Source organism: Dicentrarchus labrax, unplaced genomic scaffold (assembly GCF_905237075.1).
Source record: "Dicentrarchus labrax unplaced genomic scaffold, dlabrax2021, whole genome shotgun sequence".
In the NCBI taxonomy this organism is placed as follows: Eukaryota; Metazoa; Chordata; class Actinopteri; family Moronidae; genus Dicentrarchus; species Dicentrarchus labrax.
The window spans coordinates 26,995,470-27,016,932 of NW_026136719.1; the positions used below are offsets into that span (position 1 = coordinate 26,995,470).

General features: G+C 42.5%; 1 protein-coding gene across 5 annotated transcripts in view; it reads left to right on the forward strand.

Moving 5' to 3' along the window:
* LOC127351912 (transcription initiation factor TFIID subunit 4) overlaps positions 1 to 21,463 on the forward strand; it is an 81,469-nt gene that overhangs the window by 42,751 nt on the left and 17,255 nt on the right. For 4 of the 5 annotated variants that reach the window (XM_051379905.1, XM_051379906.1, XM_051379907.1 and 1 more), the window contains 2 exons: positions 1,554 to 1,610; positions 14,282 to 14,404. In XM_051379905.1, the coding sequence (XP_051235865.1) occupies positions 1,554 to 1,610; positions 14,282 to 14,404 (180 nt within the window). Of the gene's footprint in view, positions 1 to 1,553; positions 1,611 to 1,835; positions 6,061 to 14,281; positions 14,405 to 21,463 lie in introns of those variants that run through there. The other variant, XM_051379909.1, reaches the window with a different exon arrangement.

Genomic DNA, 21,463 nt, shown 5'->3' on the forward strand with positions numbered 1-21,463 from the left:
TACAAAGCTTGTCAGCGTCTACTACACAGTCCTCTTCTCCCCTTCTCCTCTCTGTTCTCTCCTGTAAGTGGGAAAATCAGGGCAGCTGACAGAGGAGATGTAAAGCATGCCAGTGGCACCGCTGCCCTTTGTAAACAGTCCATCTGTACCAACCCCTCCCACTCCTCCGCCCCTCCGCCACCCACCCACCTCCCTCCCTGCCTGCCCGCCTGCCTCTCTCCTGCTCGAGCGCCCGCTAATTTGACCTCTTGAATAAGAATCCCACTAAAATAATCCCCTCCACCCCCGTCCTCTCTCCTCCTTCCTTCACAACAAACCCTCCCCTCCCCTCCACCGTCCATTTAAAATATGACTCAAGTCTTGAGGGATGCTCCGGCCGACCGGAGGGCAAACACATTAGTCTTAGTTGAGATACCGACCAGTACGTGAACCGCCTGATATATTTAAAGCCAATTAACAGGAAGGCTAGGAGGAGCAGCTCTCCATCCATAAGGCAGTGAAGATGAGGAGGGGAAGGGGAGAAAGGGATGGGAGAGGGTTGAGGCAGGAGCAAGGGGTCCTGGATTAGAACACTCACAATGATTGATTTGATATTGGAAGGAGAAATTGAGTATATAGTAAAACCAAAAAAGATAGATACAAATAAATATATTCAAGGGTCATTTTATTGTTTTACACATGACCTTCCCTTCATATGGGCCTATTCTGAAATGTGGAGGAAAAGAGGTTTTACAACTACACAATGGACAATAAAAGAAAGGTTTTCCGTGGACCTGACCTAATTTTGGTTAATCTAGCAAAAATGAAACTACACAGATTATATACAGAACATAACAGCACTCAGTGTGTGTGTGTGTGTGTGTGTGTGTGTGTGTGTGTGTGTGTGTGTGTGTGTGTGTGTGTGTGTGTGTGTGTGTGTGTGTGTGTGTGTGTATGGAACCATAATCTGCCCATACTGCCTGCAGTGGTCAGCCGTACATGTACATTTGGCTGTGTGGTGAAGGATTCCCAGGGACAAGTACATTCACCCAGATCTTGGCTGCTGATTAAAATAGAAGTGCTGTGTTGTTACGCCAGGGACACACACACACACACACACACACACACACATACACACACACAGCAACCGATAGCCACACTGGTTCACAGTGACACACGCGCAGCCACTGCCACTGATACTCACCAACATCCTTTGCCCTGTGTGTGTGTGTGTGTGTGTGTGTGTGTGTGTGTGTGTGTGACTGTATGTGTGTGTGACTGTGTGAGTGTGCTGGCTCGTGCAGAATTTTTAATAACCTCTTTTGATTAGAATCCCCCTCCAGCGGCTTATTTAGGGCTGGATTTGGAGCGGGTGTAAAGGCCACCGCCCCCCGGGGGGCGCTCCATTGCACTTCTCTGAATTCAAATACGATGTCCTTGACACCTCTGTATCCTGTTCCCATTTTGCACTATTTTTGCTGCAGCAGCAACAGATGAATAGCGAGGGGGAGTTGTGGGCTCCTTAAACCAGCTGTTAACCTGTGTGTCCCCCCCACCCCCCCTTTACTCCACAGAGTCGCTCCAGGCAAGAGGACCCAGAGCAAGCTCGACTGAAACAGAAAGCTAAGGAGGTAAGCTGCTGCGGAGATCATTACCCTTGACATTTCCCCGACTCCAGCGTATTAATTTTTCATGCCTCACTACATATGTAATGCCATTTAAAGTCGGACTTAAAAAAGTTTGAAGAATTATTTGCGCCGATTGATGCCCATGTGTGGAAAATGATTTTCTGTGCACTAAAGACACCTTCTCTTCCTCCACCCCCCCCCTCTTTTTCTTTTATTCGTCTATTTTAGCCTCTTCATCTTCAGCACCAGTTTGATTTTTGACTTCCTTGAACCCCTTTTCTGACAGATGGGCTATCAGGGGAAGGATATGAGTCATAATTGTAGTCACTTTTGTAGGTTTATTCTGTATTCATTTCCAAATCTCAATCCTTCTTTAAATTATGATATTTGATAATGCAATTTTGTTGTTGTCACAAAACGTGTTATCGTACTTATCATGGTGTAGCTCAAAAGATGGTAAAAAAAACAACATTTTCTTTTTATTTCTTTTTGGAAAGAGTCAAATTGCAGCAATAGTTCAGTAAGAACATAAAAAGAAAAACTGAATAGGGAATGACAGTTTCAGATGTACCAGTCCATGCTTTATATTAACTTCTGCTACAAGAGAGTTATTTCCGCCTTCAAGTAATGGGCCAAGGCATAACACGTAGGGTTACAAATTGGGAAATGTTTGACTGATGTAAAGCAGTACGTTGCTATATCCTCCTTATTTTAAGTGCAGGTCTTGTATATGGTAAAATTCCCAGTGGACCCCGGAAAGTAGACCACTCTTCTTTTTAGTGGTACGTTAATGTTGTTTACGCAAACGATATACTTCTGTTACAGCGGAAGTTTGCATTTGTTTTTTTCTTTGTTTACTCCAGAATAACTTCACTAGGTGTTTTCAGTCCTTGGCTCGCTAACAAGGATCAAGAGGATTGCGTGGAGCTTCCATAGAGTAGTCTGAGTATGCAGGAGGATAAAACAAGCACCATTCACCTGTTGTTGTTGTTGATGTAGAACTTAAGAAGCAGATGTGGTTTCTTCTAAGACACTTGTTCTTTTAAAAAAAGTCTTTCATTCATCCAGGTAAACTTTACTGAGCACGTATGCACTTTTCTCACTAACCCCTAATTTATTCTTATACAGTTCTACAATTTTCCACCTGACAGCTTCCCAGTGCAACCACTGTCTTTTAATGTTGGCCACTCAGCCATTTATATTTAGGGGTAACTGCAAATGCCTTGCTCCAGGGCAACTCAGTGTTGTTGTCTGGCCAAAGAATTTAATCTTTAGGATTTTCTTAGTGAGTCTGTGGTGTTGAACTTGTGACCTTCAAGTGACAAGTGGACTTCTGTTACCTCTGGCTTCTGGCAGCGCTCTGTCTTTTTTCTGCGTCTCTCCTGGACATTTCTTTCTAGCAACATTGAGCCCTGCTGCAGTTTAGAACATTCACTCTAGATCTCAGCCTACCCATAAGCCCCACATATGCAAATGAAGCAGCGTAATAGGCAGTGCGATAGGTTTGCCCCAGGGGCCATGTGATCAAAGTGGATCTCCTCCCTGTTAAGTGGCAGTCCGCTCGTCATCTGGATACAGCCAGATTAGTGCCTCGTGAGGAGACGCCGGGCGCACGTATGCACATTTTCATTTTCATCTGGAATTTTAAGAAGGTGGTTTGGAAATTGTTACTTTATGTAATGCTTTCTCCCGAGAGACGAGGAAGACTCCCAGCCCCCCAACTACACACACACACTACACCCCTCTTCTACCCTCCCTCACCTCTTTCTCTTTTGCTTAATGGCCGTCGTTTCTCAGCCCCCGTGCCTCTCCGGTTTTCATCACCTGAGCTGGCTGTTTGTGTCACTGCAGAGTCTGTCGGCAGCTCACACATCTGTGCAAATTTCATCAGGATAATGAGCCTGAGCTACTCTTCCAGGCGATGGGCATAGGAGCCAGCCTCTCTTTAAGCCCGTCTCCTTGCTCACGCACACACACGCACACTAAACAACCACCACCACCAAACAATCATCATTTCGGAGAGATGGAATTACAACTTGTTATATACTTTAGTTTAACCAAGTGTTGGCGTGTAAATTGAGCTGGCACATGATTTGCTTTTAAAAAAGGCAGACGCTGTGTGTTGTGAAACTACTACTGCAGACCTGAGTCCAGTGACCAGGTATAAACCCATGATCAACAAATAAATATGGTATAGTATGAAGGGTCAAGCTTAAGTTGAATGTCAAGTCGTCAATTAGATTAACGTACACCAAAATTGCAAAAGGGCTTTACAATCTGTAAACATGCAAAAGCTACTTTCTTAGACCCTTTATTTAGAGTAAAAACTCCTCAAGAAACTGGGAGAAACCTCAGGAAGAGCAACAGAGAAGGGAGCCCTCTACCAACGTGTATCTAGGATCCTTCGTCACACCCAGGTTGTTGTAGTAGGTGAAAGTGTTTTTGTCCAACAAAGTGATTTCACTTGCACCTTGTAGATCCACACAGGCCACATAGCAGGTGCTTCAATGGCTACAGTTAACTAGCATTGCTCACAGTCTCTGCTTTAGCCTAATGTCATCACAGAATTATTAGTTCTCACCTTTTCACAGTCCATAAACGTTAACATGGTGGCAATAAAGGCAGATTAGTGAAAAATACAAAATAAAAGTTTAGATTAAACCTCACAATCTAAAATGTGTTGTTCAGGCTCCACCACCGTCCTACATGGATTTCTGAGCCTGTTGTTCAGTCTGTACAACTCACACTTAAACTCTGAAAATATCTTGACCACCATTGGCCACACTGCCATGAATTTGGCGTTCATGTTCCTCAGAGGATAAATCATGATGCTTTTGTAATTCCTTGATATTTCCTTTAGCGCTACTATCAGGCCAAAAGGTTTACTTGTAAACAAGAAATATCAGGAGCTAATTGGCTGATTGCCATGACATTCACTGAGCACATTCATGCTCCCCAGCAGATCAAACCATTCTATTGTGGACAATCCACAATAGGGGGCTTGTGCTACCCTCAGGCCAAAACTCTGGACACAGCATATCTCACAATATTACAGGCAAATGAAGTTGCCATGAACTTTAAAGCAGATTTATGCTCCCAAGGGGATAACACATTTGGTTTTTAATGATTCCTGTAGAAATGGTCTCTGGATAAAGTATGACATTAGGCCCAAAAATACCAAAATCAATGGTACTATAGTTTTGTATTGAGGGGTAATGACCATTCTAGGCTAGGTATTACTGGCAGGGCTTTGGGATTTTGGTCTTGTACATTTATGTAGCTGGGCCTCTAATTGTGTATTTGCACCAGCAATCTAACCCACAACCATGTCACCAGGAGAGCAGGCTGTTCAGACAGAGTTTTTGCGTGAGAGGGAGGCAAAGCGGTCTAGCGCTTCTGTTTCCTCCATTCACTACCATTTGGCCGAAAGGTCAGATGGGCTATTTCAGAAATGCCCCCAGTGAAAATCAATGGGCAAATCGTGGAGCTCAGTTCCTGTTTGTTGTTGTTGTTGGTGGTGGGTCTGTGTGCTCTGTCTGTTCCATCACTGAGGCAGGAGGCCAGGCAATGCCTAGTCATTGAGAGTGAGAGAATGAGAGAGAGAGAGGAAAGGAGACAGAGAGACAGAGACAAAGAGACGGAGAGCAAAGGAGACTTGGGGGGGAGAAAGAGAGGGGAGGCAGAGAGAGATAGAGAGGGAGTTAAGGCCAGTAGAGATACATCACGATGTCAGACACACAGACACACTGCAGCCACAGATTCATCATCGCAACCGCGTCTGCAGGCACAACTGGACACAGGAAACGAGTGAACTGGAGAAGAGGAGTGGAGCAAGGACAGGAGAAGAGAGACGAGGGAAGAGGGGAAAGATAAATTGGCTACCACAGCTGGCCAAAATCTGGCCAAAAGCTCCTGTTAGGACCTGTTCAGCTGCTAAAGCAAACCATGTTATGCCAAGAACACAAATATTTCCACTGTATAGCATTGTTAAAATAAGTTTGTTAAGGACCCAGCCATCATAAACTATTGCTTTTTTTCCAATTGTTCCTCACAGCAAGACTCCACTTATTGCTTAGAGTGATTCCAAGGGACTTGAAACTTGAGATGACCAATAGGAATCTCGAAGGTTTTTGTTTGAATAGTTTTCCTCAAATATTTTTCTTCTTCAGGCATTCAGAGATTTTTCTTTGCCCATTTTGATGCACCAGCATTGCTTGAAATGTCTTGAATCCTACCAAATTAATTCCGCCCTAGCTCAACTTTGAACCTCACATTGCTCCAATTAAAAGCCTGCAGTTATACAACCTACTACACATCCTCTGCTTTACTAAAAAATATATGTCCGAATCTATGAGTCGTATAAGATTAATACTCATGTGACATATGCATAACCATGGTCAGATTTAGCATATTTTGCCTCATTACTCACATAATAAAGAATTGTTCACATTAATGTTATGCATGTTATTTAGATCACCGGCCTCTGCTCTGCCAGTATGCACCAAGCTTTAATGCACACATATATGTTTCTTGATTGGCCTGGCATCCTCCACAAGTGGTCAGGTCATGGGGAGACTGGAATCCACCCACACTGAAAGCTCCATCAGCCAGAGCCTCATACTTCTCCACAGAGGGGAGGCTCTTGTGTGTCAGAGGACAATGAAGCAGCCCCTTAGTTTTTATAAGGCCAGTTATATCTCGGAGTTCATAGGCTCTCATCCTCTGGCCCTCCACAAACTGCTCTCCTCAAAGAGGCGCTCTCCCCCAGTAGGCAGGCCCCAGGGCAAAAAGCCTGCTACCCTCCTCCATGTTCTCTCCCTTTCTGTGCTGACTTTCAAAGAGAATTCCTGCTGTTTTGTGCATCCCAATTCATAGTTATATTTGTGTCTTCTGGCCTCACAGATGCACAGTACCTTAATATGAATAGAGCAGCAGCATTCATGGTCAGCTCGTGGCATTGTGAGTAGAGTAGAACATTATGCTCAAGTGGAAAGATCATGTGTTTTTAAACCTGTTTCTTTTTTTTCTTTTTTTTACAAATTAGGTTATGCATTAGTTTAGGAGGTGTCCTTTTATTTAATATAATTTTAACTGGATTTCTATGTGTTTTGAGAGATCTGACTGGGGGTTGATGTGGATAATTTAATTATCACATAAGAAAGGTCTGTTTTGTAGGTCCTAAAGATGTGCGGGCTACTAAACAGTACGCTAACCCTATTTTTATTTGTTGCTTTGTTGTCGGTAGTCTCAACTTCAGTTTCTTTTCTTCACCTCAAGACATATTACAAGAAAAAAAGAAGCAGGCTTTAAAAGTACCTTTGGTGTTCCTGTGTGTTTTCGAATATTACAAAGTGCTGTAATGAGAAGGAAAACAACAAAAAAAGGAGATTTTTTTTTTTTTTGCCTCAGAGGGAGATAGCGACTCGTCTCCTTGCTGTACAAGCCTGTAGGTTCACTTTTCTCTTTGTGCGCCAGAGCACTCCTTGGGACTCAAGCGACAGGGGAATTGGGCATGCTGAGCTACGCTGGTGGCGAGGTGCCAGCCTCCTGTGCCTTGGATATAAGTGAGAGGGAGGCAGGAGGCAGGACACGTTTCAATTAGGCAACAAACACTGCACACAGAGGATGGGAGGGGAGAAGAAAAACACCTCACCCTCACCAGCTAACTTCTCCCTTCTGACCTCTCCCAAAAACACACTTCCCCGAACCGCCCTGCCCCACCTTTTCTCCTCTTTTCCATTTAAAATCGGAGGTGTCACTTTTGTGGAATTCATATGGGAAGGACAGTACCGGGGGTCTTTGTGAGGTGATGCTAAGTGTGCCAGCTCGGCCTGCATGTTTCCATTAGATTGTCATGTTGGCTAATTAGAGAGCGGCAGCATGATTCACCTTGTTAATTAGGAGGACTTGCACACCATGTGCCTGGGGGCAGTGTGGGGAAGAGGAGCCCAGCCTCAGAGCCTGCTAGTCGCCTGCTGCCTATGAAGATTCCCCTTCTCATCTACCTTCCTTTCACTCTTTTTTTTGATTTGGAAATGAATAAATCATTGACATCGTCCTCTCTCGGAGTGTGAATATCTGAGTTCTCATCTTTTCCTGGATGCAAATTAGGCGTGATCAATAGAAGGTGACGAGCGGCGAATCTAAATGTTAAAAAAAAGGAGAGAGACAGGGAGAGAGAAGACTGCTAGACGAAGCACGCCAGCATAGAATGAGACAAAGCGAAAGAACATTTAAAGTAGGAAATTTTCCCTTAGATAAGCAGTATTTTTAATGATCACCACTCTCCTCTCGACACTCCGGTGTGTAACACCGTCAGAATCTGCTTAACACTGATTTCTGGCTCCTTCATTAAACACTTTTCTTTGGCAAAATGTGCAGTGCAAATGTTATTGTTTATTAAAATAATTTTTACTCCGAAGTAAAGGCATCAAGTCTGTTAGACACATTCAATTTATCCACACATTTCACACACTCTCCTTCTACATGGTTTAATTCCAGCAAATAAATTGCAGATGAAGAGGAACCGTAGGGTCATGATAGTGACACTCACATAATGACCTTACCTCCAGGGATGGCTGAGGGGTCTGAATAATTGGTCCTTGGCCCTGGAAACACTTCTGACATACTCAGCTTCAGAGGAAATGGAATACTCTAAGCCAAGACTATTAGCTCATGCATGTATTTTGAATTCATCTCCATAGGTAAAATAATATAATCACAAACAGATTTTCTGGAATATTTAAGAAGCCTATGTGTGTTGAAAAATATGATGAAACTGAATTTCAGAGCATTTTTTACACTTGTTCAGTCTCAACTGATTTAATATAATCTGTTATTCAAGAAGATGGGTATGCAATTCTACAACATAAATTGTTTGTCTGATTAATACAATAAAGGTTATTGCATATAGCATATGACTCTACTACACTGTATACATTCAACACTGAATACAATACAGTGCAACTTTATACCTTTAAGGCCAATTAGACATGACAGCAGATAATACCATGCACACATTAGAATCTATTTTCATATATATGTTCAATATTAGAATATTTTCTCTGGAGAAATGCTACCATATGTAATTATTGACGTCTGTTGATGAAATCCTACATGCCTATATCCAGTTTTAACACAAAGACTTGGCTACATTAGCAGTTCGAGGCTGAACTCGTCTCTTTGTAGTGTCTGAGTGCAGATGGAGAAGTTAAACCTGATTGGTTCCTGCAAATGGCCCTTCTCCCTGCAGCAAACTAACTGCCAGGCACTTCACATGAAGAAAGGCCTCAAGATGCAGCTCGCAGATGTTCATGTAATGTTGGCCATGTGGGTGTCAGGTGAATGAGATCCATGGATTACAGACATGCATAAAACTCATATGTAAAATGTCAACACACTCTCATGTGAAGTAGTAGGAAGCTCACACACAGGAAGGTGCACTGTTTCAGATTGCAGGCACTTGGTATTTGAAACACAAAATAGTTATTTGTAATTCATTTTTGTGCAAGTTGGGAAACATATCTTCCCTTTCAACTGACAAATTCCACTGGGCCTCAAATTCATGAAACAGTCGTACGCGCAGATTTGATCCTAACTCGAGTGTACACACTAACTTAAGAACTTTTTTGAGCTGAATCAATGTTATTTTGTTATGCAGTGCACAAATGTATTTTGCATCGGCATAGCTGTGGGGGCCTACATTTTTCATCTGCTCATGTCCACGCCATGACAGTGCCGACAAACGTGTGAACATGTCTGCCTATGCACACACCCAGTGTAACATTAATAGAACCATTCCTTTATACATGATGTTTTTGATATAAGCTAGGTGGGGTTTTTTTTGTTTTGTTTCATTATTTTTTTGAGGTGTTTTGTCTTTACTTGCTAGAGATAGAGAGGTGATAGTAAATGAGGGAACGCAACATTCAATAATAATGACCCTGGCTGTACTTGAACTGGCGTTGTTATGATTACAAAGTTCAGTGCAACAGATACCAGCAGTCAGGTGAGTGTCTATAGTGCATTGACCGCACTTTCTAGTGCTATGTATACAGTATAGCCATGTTTTCACTGCAGGAACTTTCCCCGGGGATTGGGAACCTTTGGAGGAACTCTGCATTTCCACCGCAGGGACCAGGGTCTAAATTAAGTTCCAGGGACATTATTTTACCTTCCTAAAAGTCCCTGCTCGGGGGTACTTCTTTACAAAAGTACAGGATTTTTTAAAAATCTGCAGCCCCAGACTAGTTTGTTTTCAACCGATGGAACGATGACAAAGTTGCACACAGAAAATACGTATTAAAAAAGCAGTCACTTTTTCTTATTGAAGGAATGTGCTGAAGGAACCTTTTAGTTCCTTGAAAAGTAGTTCCTGGGACTAAAAGTTGCAGGGTAGTCTGGGTGGAAATACAGCTTATGTCTCCTGAGTAGCCTCCCTGTAGCATTGACCATACCCAGGCTTTCATTTTGAAAGTTTTTAGTTAATTTAGATGCTTACCATTATAACCTTCAATATAGCTCAGGCTATAGGCAGCAGTTCAAAGGTTAGAGCCATCATAAGAGAGTTGATTATGGCTGGAGCCACCTACCCTTGTTTAAAATGTATGCACTCTACCAAGGCTCTTTGGGAAAAGGAAGTATTCCCCAAAAGTGGCATATGTTATGTCTATATACTGATAAGCTCCCTGCTGTGTTTTGTTGGACCCATGGTCTGGCTTTTATACTGTGCTCTTTGCAGGGCAGACAGCCCTTTAGCTTCCTTCACAGCCCCGTAGCTGCTTGTGACGTCAAGCAGAGCGTGTTCTGCTCTACCAAGGACATCTGTCTGTAAGCGTCTGGGGGGCCGCAAGCAGCCCCTTAGGCCAGGAGGAGGGAGGAAGGGAGGGCGGGAGGATAGAGAGAAAAGCCTTTGTTAAAAACAGCAGAAAAGGAGAAAAGCAGGTCGGCCATCATGGCTCCTGCAGCTCATCCCCCTGCCCTCTTCACTCCGAGCGTATCAGAACGCTCAAAGGTTCTTGCCGTATTTTGGACATTTTTGCGTCATAAGGAAACATACTGCTCTTTCTTCTTGCTAGCTTGAAGTTGGACAAGATGTGGCAAACAGTTAACTAACAAAGCAATAAGCGATAAATGGATGTCATTATTTTTTTGTTGCACACTTTCATACGTTTCCATATTTTCTACATTAAATGTATTTGTAATAATATAAATAACTATAAAACTAAAACAGGTAATGGAGTGTGAAGTGGGCTGTTATAAAAAGCATTGGATTATTGATTAAAAAAAAAACATACTGAGAGATGGATGTATTTCGAAATACTTTATTTGAATGCAGAGAACATAATTTGCTTTTGCGAAAGGGTCAGAATCAGTTCAGTCAACAAGGCAATGACAAACATTAGTAATAAAAACGGTACTAATGTTGTATAACGGTATTTAGCTTTCATTTTACCCTTTTAGTTTGTTAACTCCAGCTCTACTGACTCAACTGCTGTGTGTTAGACCCATGAACCCACCGTCTACACTGCTGATAAATATTAACTTCCACTGCCCTCAAACTAGAGGTCTTACTCTTATTTAAATATGATTTTGGAAGAATCTCCCAGGACACAACCCCATGACACGAATAATCTGATGAATATATGTAATTCGATATCCAGGGCCTGGATCTTTCAAGCATATCAAGAATATTTAATTCAGAGTCATTGCAGGAAAAGAGATTGTAGGGTTATTTCATGTTATATATTTTAATCGTCATAACACATTGGGAGATGTTATTTATTCTCATAGGAGAGCTTTTACTTATTGGAGAGTGTATTTTTAGCTGTAATCAAACTTTCAGCACAGTTTATGGGTAATCCTGATAGCCTTGATGAATACAGGCCCTGACCTGATTGATATTCGATTCAGAGCTTCAGTGTTTGTACTTGCATATTGCTCCATCATAGTGTTAACTGATACGCTTTTAGCAGGGCACTCAACATCTGTAAGAGAGCTGTGTGCAACTGCCACAAGTGTTTCCCTACACTGAACATAACATCATCATCTGACATTGTGCTTTTTGCATCAAAACCTCTTTCTAACAAACCTGTAAGATTGATTCTTTTGGGTAACTTGAAAATGTTCTACATCTCCTGACCTTTGCTAATAATTTGACTTTACAAGTTCCAGTTCCCTGCTTTAAAAGGGCATACAGGCAGACTGGAAGCACTGGTATTTACGTGACTTTGGAACAGCAGATATTTATGCGGTACCATTGATCGGACCTGGCAAATGTATGCATCGTGCCAGCTGGTTGTTCTTCCAGTCTGGGATGAATCTCTGTAGTGACCTTTGCAGTTTTGGGTGGTGATTGTACCTATGGCTTAACATTTGTGACAGTGTAGGGAGAGAGAGATTCTTGTAGGTCACAGTTTTGATTTCCTTTGCTGACACTGCAAAAATAATTTAATATAACAACAGTACCAGACTGTAAAATCATGATGGGTTCCATAACAGAGAAACAGCTTGTAGAAACCCACTAAAAGAGATTAATGGCATTCTTAACAGGATAACTGCTTAACACCAAAACATAATATACAGAGTGAATAGTGATCAGAGAATAGTACCAACACCTCAAAACCATGTACAGTTCAGGACAGTTTATGTTCTGAAGGCAACATTCTTCCATATCCGCATTCCTTCATAGCTACTGCTACTACTTGATATAATGTGTACACCTGTGTGTGTCTTAGATTAACATCCTTTATATGTATATATATATATATATATATATATATATATATGTATGTTTGAATTAGATGGCAGTCGACTCCTTGGAGTAAAACAAATCTATCAAATCCTGGCCCAACTCTGGCTTGTATCAGTTTGCATTCATTAAAGGAAGGTAGGCTCGGCATAGTGGCACCAGATTGAAATCAGAAATCAGTCTCCCTGTGTCATGGCGGGCTCTTTATTGACGGGAAACGCAGACTGGAGGGTTGCAGATGGTAAAATGAAGTCTTCATTTATCATACAGTCATAAATCTGAAAATGCAGGCAGTTGCTGTGGGCGTTGGGAGCCCATGCCTGGTGCCAACTGCCAGGCGGAGATGCCGGCATCCTGGTGCCATCAGTGAGATAGCGGACCTCTCTCTCTCAATCTCTCTCCCTCTCTTCTGCTCTATCGTTCTCTCCCAGCTCACTTTGCTGCGGGATTCTTTAAGGTCAGGCCTGGAGAGATTTGTGTGTTGTTTGTGGCAAAGCCTAATAAGGTTAGCATTGATAAACATTAATGCAACATTTGCCATGTGGACAAGGGCAATAATCATCTCCAGACGGTTTGCCTCATCCAGCCACGATCCCCAGTTTCTGACTCCACTATACCCTCTGTATCTGTTTGCATAGTATTAAGAGCCAACTCCATGCCTGGAATCACTACATCACTTGTCAATACCATTGCTAATAATAGTATATTTGTATTACTACATTATATACATTTTTACCACTATTCATTTGAAAAATTGACAAATAAATGTGCTTGAGATATTCAGCTGGTTGGTACTGCTGCTATTATTTCCCCTACTTTGTGTTGTCAGCGTGTTTGAATCTTTCAACAGTTCCGCCGTGCTAAATGTGAAGTGGCAACACCCTAAAGGGCATGCTTTGCCATCGGGGTTTTAGGAAAAAATCAGAGGCAACTGCATGCACATTTTAGATCAGACTTTATACACCAAAGCAACCTTTTACAGAGCGCCATCTGAAAGTAACATGAAATTTTCCCCTGATCAGACAACATACATGCCTCACACAAACACCAGCGCCCAGCTAACACATGCTGAGAGATAACATAAAAGAACATGAAAGACATGAAAGCGCACATTGATTGTCCCTGTTCGCTTCAACCCAGGCCTCTCTCCCCCAGCGGGCAGGCACGCAGGCAAGCTGGTGGGTAGGCATTCCCTGTGCTGTGGCCAAGATTGATAGGCACGTGTGTGTGTGTGTGTGTGTGTGTGTGTGTGTGTGTGTGTGTGTGTGTGTGTGTGTGTGTGTGTGTGTGTGTGTGTGTGTGTGTGTGTGTGTGTGTGTGTGCTGACTGTGTTTGCATGTTGGAGGGAGTGCTGACACCCTCTGTGCCATGGCCCCAGGCCCTCACACATCCACCCAATAGAAAGGGCAGCTCCCAGCAACGCTGGGTTCCCCCTCAGCCCTGCGGCTAGACATGACATTACCTTGGGCAGTGCCTCCCCACAACCTCCCCCTTATACATCACAAACTGCAAAAATCACAATGGGACCATGTGCCTACGCACACACACTCAATTTTTGACAGTGGCTCTGTTAATGGCTGACAACAGGCTTCCATTTTGTTCGGCTCAGGAGAGCTTATACAATACAGGGATGGACAGAGGAGGAAGAGGGATATCTTTGTCCTTAATATCCCTTTATTTTTTTTTTTATGTTTGATCCTACTCTTCTCTCATTGCTCACCCAGTCTCACCAGTGCCCCGCTGTAATTTGTGACAGTTTGGTTGCAAATGCTCCTAAAATCTGAAGTTCAAATTCTGGGGTCACTTGTGTGGCCATTTTTGAGCCATTAAATGTACTGTTGTTGGCACTGGTACCTCGCACATGACGTACTAACATACTGGACCAATGTTTTACCACATCTAATCTTTGTATTGTCTTCTACAGATGCAACAACAGGAACTGGCCCAGATGAGGCAGCGAGATGCCAACCTTACAGCATTAGCCGCTATTGGACCCCGAAAAAAACGTAAAGTGGATTCACCAGGGTCCACGCCATCGGGGACAGAGGTAAGAACTAGACTCACTGAATGGCTATACTATGTTTTTTGTCTTTCTGACAGTGGTCAGTGGGAACTTTTTATTTATTTCAGTTACACTGTATATTGTACAGGGAATATATTCTACCTTTCCTTACACATAGCTGAGCAGAGCAAGATTCAGTGCATGATCGCTTACCAGCCTACTGATGATACTATAACAATAAACATAATGACAACCTACCTACCGGGCTTTCTACAAAGAATACTGTACTTTTTTGTGTAGACAGCTTCCAGTGGTAATTTTCATAGTTCTGTCATCCCCGACTGTGGTAAGTTCAAATATGGATGGTTGCTAGATATGCAAAAAATGAGTCACCGAATATGTATCTGCAAGACAGTGAGTAAGAAATAATCCACAACTGCAGGTAAAGCAGTGAATTCCATTTTTTTTTATGCATTGAATTCCATTTTTTTTTTATGCATGATATTCTCCTGAATCTGAGTAGCATGCTGTTGTTCAGAGACTTTAGGTTGTACATCACTCACTTTCCACAGAATGCTCTGAACTGTACTTATGTCTATAGGTCAAGGTGTGTGGTAGTCTGAAACTCAACTCTTGGTAGTTGTAAAAGTTTACTGACAGTAAGTGCAGTGAGTGACCTTGCTCCTAGGACAATTAATCAATAATCATACAGTAGGATGTGGTATTGTAGTTTGAGATAATGCAAAATAATGGCTGCCCAATATACAGACAGATTTTTGTTGAGTTGTTCCCCACTGTTCCCTGAGAATTTAGCATACTTTTGGTTTGTAAATTTTGTTTACCTTCTGCCTGTATTATTTATCTGCCTAACAGCAGTGCATATCAGTATTCAACAGCACTCGTTACACCATATTTGCCCAATTCAGAAACGAGCTTAGTGCCTCAGTGTAGCCAGCAGTGGCTTTGTCATCATGGCCATTTTTAACACCCAAACCAAACCCTGCTGATTTATAAAAAGAAATCAATTGTTTACTTTATATTATCTATACAGGCACAGCCGCTGTATGCGTCTGACCCATTTTGTCTGTCTGATAGAATAACACGTCTGAGTCCACTCTTGGTACTTTCTACCAACAGGCTTCTATTCAAATGTTAATTTTAATCCACACAGAAATTTGGTAAACCAAAGTTTTTATAGTGCAGTAAAAACCAGACTTAATATTTTAAAAGTGATTCCTTAATTTAAGTGCTTAATTGTTTCAAGTTATGTAATATATTTGAAATGAAGTCAAGATGTCAGAATTCATAAGAAGACATAAAAGAGGAGATTGGAAATAAAAATAAAACTCCCTGGGGAAGTATGACCCCAACCTCTCTAACAGTTTTCTCTTTGTCTGGCTCTTCAGCTGTCATGTAGAAAACACTGACAGTTTGACATATTATATGCTCTAATGTTAAATGAGGTGAACAGAATGTGAGAGGATAAAAATGATGATAATATTTGTTCTCATTTTTTTGTACTCTGCTAAAGCAATAGTAAATCGATAAATAACTGGTTATTGGTTGATTTGCTGATTCTGTGTCAGTTGTTATTGTTACATTTTTTCCATTTACATGTAATTGTAAATTGTGCCAATAGATAATTAGGATTCTAGTAGGATTCAAGTTATTTTAAAAGCACAGTGGAGAACAACATTTACTTAGCCGTGCCATGCACAACCCAATAAAAATACAAAGCCATAAGTCAAGACAAATGGCAAATCAATAAATTCAGAAGCTGAAGAGTAGGCATGGGTTGAGAGCAATGTACTATACAGTAGGGGAAAAGCGTAATATAGTGTACTGTATTTGAAGCATCCAAACAGCAATATTAGAGATCAGCATAACCAAAGAATAAAGAAAATAGCGGGAACAAGAGCTGCGTGACTGAGTGAGAATCCAGTTCCTGTTTGACATCTTTATTACCACAGAATTGAGCGGATTGTGTGTATCCACAACTGGTGAGGGTGCTGTGAAGTGCAGTGGAGGGTTGGCGACAGTGTGCAGCCCTCTGAACCATTGTTCTCATGTTTATTCATCTACGAAGTGGATGAAGATGAGCAAATCTGAAATCTCCGATTAGAGTCATGAGCCAATACCTTTCTGGAGGCACCAGGGAATGGGTTTGTTTTGTGGACGTGATTCTTTGTTGGTCTCGCTTCCCCCATGGCTTTAGTTTTGAAAACCACTGTGTTCTTAATACCACACATCCTCCTCATGCTTGACCTGTTAAGCATTAGCCAAGTTTAGGAATCTGTCTAATAACCCATTCTGCACAATTTAAGTTGGTGAATGTGACATATATGGTAGGAAATATGTGTGTATGTTACAGGGAGCATGGTGACATACTCCCATGTGACTTGCCTAGTCTGTTCTTAATTAAGCTGAACTGTGTTATTGTAAAGAACTGTCTCCTGTTTGAGGTTCCATAAGCAATGACTTAAGTATCGTATTTCTCCAGCACATGGTCATACATGAAGTCATTCACAGTTGCTGTACCAAGTCCCATTTTCCTCTAGGCAGCAGGGGAAACATTTAAATTCCACATATTCATCTGTAAATATGATGAATCTAAAATAAGTCTGAATTTTGAATGTCAATTGGTCATTTTAATAACCTGCTTATCGAGTTGCATCTTCACATCCTTCGCTTAGCAGCAATATGCTGCAGAGGAGCATAGTAATGCACCCGGTAAAAAAAGCATAAATAACAAAATAAAAGCATTACTTCTGGTCCTTGAGTGCAGTGCCAACCTCTTTCAGAATGTTTTACCCTGATGGGTATTAGCCCGCGACCTTCTGCTGCTTAAAAAAAAAAAGCTGCTTTCTCAAACTGCTTTCCCAAATGCAGTTACACAACATAAACATGAATATACATTATGCTGGAGTTGTCTTTTTTTTCCTATTCAACTCGTCTGTTTTTTAATGTCCTGTTCATGTTTAATTAGAGGGGCATAATGAAGTGAAGTCACAGTGTGCCCCTCCTCTGGAGTGATTGCAGAGGGGGCGGAGGAGGAATCTTAACTTATTTTCACTTCGTTTTCACCTCCTCACATTTCTTCATTTCACATGGGCTGGAAGCGCCTGCAGCGTTCTCTTTCCCTTCTCCAGAGCAAAGTGAATGTGACTTTTCTAAGGGGGTCACAGGATGCCTGGAGGCCTGTGGGTGTTACTGGACTGTTGCCTGCTCTTAGCTTCACTGAGGGGCTTGTCATAGATTTCATCTCCACAGAAATGAGCCGGGGGGCCCTGGCCAGGAGCATGAGCAGCCAACGTTATGAAGGGCCCATGCTGATTATTTCCCTCTGACATCGCATCCTGAGCTTTCCGCATTAATCCCAGACAAAGGCAGCCCTTCAGTGCTGTGCCAGAGCTCAAATTGGGAGCCAGATAATGGCCTTGTTGAGATCCTGCTCTGTTCACCGAAAGGCAGAGCTCCTGTTGAAATCCTCTTCCTCAATATTCCTTCCCTCCTGCTTGTTCTTTTCCTCATCAGACCACCTTTTCACCATGTTCGGACTGTGACGGAATTTAGGTGACACAATTTCACTCCATTCCTCCCAACCAAACCCACCTCCCCCTCCCCTATACACCCACCTTTAATTTGATGGTGGTTTGGCCAGGCTTGGGCCTGTGCCTGGATGGGGATCGCCACGGGCTCTGAAACTGATAGCCAGTCAAGACTGGAGTGTCTGTCTCCAGCCTGATCTAGTCTGCAGGAGGGAACAAAGGAGGCCTTACAGGGCTCCGCAGGGTGGATTAGTTCCAAGGAGCCAATGGCTGGGGCTGCTGGCTGGCTCGCTGGAAGACAGCCTGCTGTGGCCCCAGCAGTGGGTCACTGCACAGGCAGGGGCCGCACAGGCACACACTCCCCAAACCCCCCTCCAGCTCAATAGTCCCCATCCTGCGGCTGTAACCCTCCAATCAGCAAACTGGCTTTTGAAGTTCAGCACAAAAGTCAAGGGTGAGCTACCTTGAAGAAGGCGGAGGGATGAGGTGCAGTGACAAAGGGCAGCTGAAGGAGGATGGAAATGTGGTGAAGGCTCAAATGCCCTCAAAACATTAGCTTGAAGCTGTGGACATAATACTGTAATGTCTGATTAAAAAGTGTTGAGCTATTGAAAAAGGATATCTTAACTCCTAGTGCACCAAAAACTCATACATCTCTCTAGAAGATGTGCAGTGGTACCTGTTAAAAGCTGATTTTTCTTAGGTTCTTTCTTCAGTTATGCTGCAATTGAACAATATATGATTTGGTAACAGCTTGTAGACAGTATACAAGCAGTATACCATGTCCCAGCTTTCCAGCCACATCACTGTGGTTCTTTATTGTACAGGGAAGAGATAAAAATTGACTTCAGCTCATTGAATTGGGATAGAGGACAGTCTGTCAAATAGAGCTTTATTCACAATGATTATTCCATCACACCCTCTATATTCTGTCCTTTCACACAGTTCACATTATTTGAACACTTTGCTGTTTCATTTCCCCCTCATTGATTTTTGTGTGTTATGATTTCCTCTCTTCCCATTTGGTGCATCTTGACTAAACTGCGTGGCTTCTGTGTTGCTAGCTTATGAAAGACAGATAGAGACTCCTCAGTACATCTAAGGTTAGCATGAAAGGTTCTGCGATGTGAAATGTGCCTCAACGCACAATGTCCCGCAGTGTAAAACATGCTCAGAGCTTTGAAACATCCTTGACACATTTACGAGCTCGTAGTTATCATCCCGCCACTGAGGCCATTTATCACATCAAAGGAAGAGCTTTGTTTGTTGACGTAAAAAGCGACAATGGCAGCTAAATTGCCTCGGTTTGTACAGCCACACTGCCTTTCTCGTATCTGTCTCGTCCAGGCGCAATGCAAGGGACAAAGGTAGGCGAGCGATTTAATAGTGAGCACAGTCTATTTTTCCATTTGAATTCATTTCACCTTCTTTCTTTGAGGCTGTAGATCAGAAAGAAGGAGTGAGGCAATAGAGTGAGAGGCATGGGGAGAGAGGGGGAAAAGCACAAGGAAAACTGATGCCCTTTCCTCCAGCTAAATTAACAGGAATCACGTGGAAAACAATCTGAGTCTCCAATGAAGGAGGGAGGGGGGGGACCATTAAAATTAGCCCCAAGCTATGGACTGCACCCAATATCACTAAAGCTGCACTCACTACAGATGTGGAGGCTGGCTTACAGGCAAACTATGCTCTGTTCTATAGCTACAATTAAAATCAACCTCGCTGCCAAAAAATAGGAGGGGGAAAGAGGGGGTAGAAAGGCAGACATGGAACATCAAAGACAGATTGAAATGTGTAGTCAGTAATAAGAGTGGTCTCCAAGCCCTGAGGTTCTCCACGGTCCCCTTGTTAATGAGAAATTTTGACCTCTGGTTTGTAAGTTAAACTTGTAATCTCGGTTAATGAAGTAAATCAATCCCAACTCGGGAGTGTTCAGTGTCTCTCCCTTTGCCTTCTCCCCGCCAACCTCCCCTCTGTCCTTCTCTCTTGTGCTTTTCTTCCTCTCCTTCTCCTCCTGCTCCTCCTCCTGCGTCGCTCCCAGTGTGCCGCCTGGGAGTAAAACGGCCAGGTCTTCAACCAGACAAACAGGAAACTCACAGAGCACGAGGGTTCCGGAGCTGGAAGGGGGGGCGTTAAGGACTCAGAGGACTAGGACCAACCAGGCTGTTTGGTTAAGAAGGAGACAAGCCAACTAAATGCTAGTAGAAGGGACAGCGTGGAGGAAAACCACTCGCTCCTCCTCCCCCCGTCTCTTCTTTCTTTCCATCTTTTTCCCTTCTCTGCCCACAATCTGTTGGGGATAGTGTTTGGTTAAAAAGTCATGCCTGCTTGTTGGTACAGTAGGAGAAGTGGCAGTCATGTGCGAGTATACAGTACTCACCACTACCACAACATCCCTCCTTCTCCTACTTTCCTCTTAATCCTCTCAATGTCTAAACCAAGCATACAGTGGGAATATTTAGTGGAAAAGACAGCTAACCTGATCTTCTTTCATAAGCTTTCTAAACATGTTGAGCTCCACTTTTGCTCTTAACCATATGGAGCCTTCTCCTGAATCCACTGGGTGCATTGACATTAACCCCCAATTAGCCGTTGTATTTATGTATTTATTTCTCCAGTAAAGTTATGCGAGGTGGGATCTGAAGTAGAATGCAATGACTTTAGCATGACTTGGTATATCAGGCTGTAATGAAGCATAATGATTCCTGTGTGGGTTCTCCTTCTCTACATACTACATAAATATGATTAAAGAGGGCACAGAGAGGCTGCTATTGGTTTCATAATGTCAAGAAGATTGTAATATTAGTTTGACTCTACAACTCAAGGCAATTCTGTATTTCCAGCGAGGACACAAAGGAGACAGAGTCGAGACTTCAGAATGGTTACAGGGGCTCCTTGGCTGAATGCCATGCGTTCTTAGAGCTTTAACACAGTGCACTTTGCCAACTTTCCTTTCCCCTGCACAATGCAGAGCACAGTGGTACCCAGCAGTGGTTATTGCACTGTGGACTAGGGGTTAAAGCATTTAAAATACAGCTATATCATTAGCATGAAAACATAAATACATTAGTTTTTTCTTCACTTATGTGGAATGCTTTTATCCACTCCCATTGAGTTCTGTGTTTAAACGCAATACAGTACATGGTGTACATAAACATACATGTCATGTCAAACCATCCCATAGTTGTCAAGACACTCTGACACTCATTAAAAACCAAAAATGTTAACCCCATGGTTACGCTCAAGGAAAAGTCATTAGATATGATCTGGACCAAAGTGGTGGACCAAACGACTAAAAGGACATTTTTATTAGTTACTGGGCAGCTTTAAAATCACGTTGTGTACATTGCAAACTGTAGTTTCTTTAGTTTGACAGAACAGTCCAGATGTTTGTTTACACAGACATGTCCAAATTGTTTGCCATTTAAATTAAAACCTTCATGGGCATTGTGGAATGCACCCAAGACTTACACAAATGGAGTTAAGTGTGTTTGTATTTAAGATAATCTCTCAATATTATAATCTGTTTTTAGTAAGTGTATATATGTGTGACTTG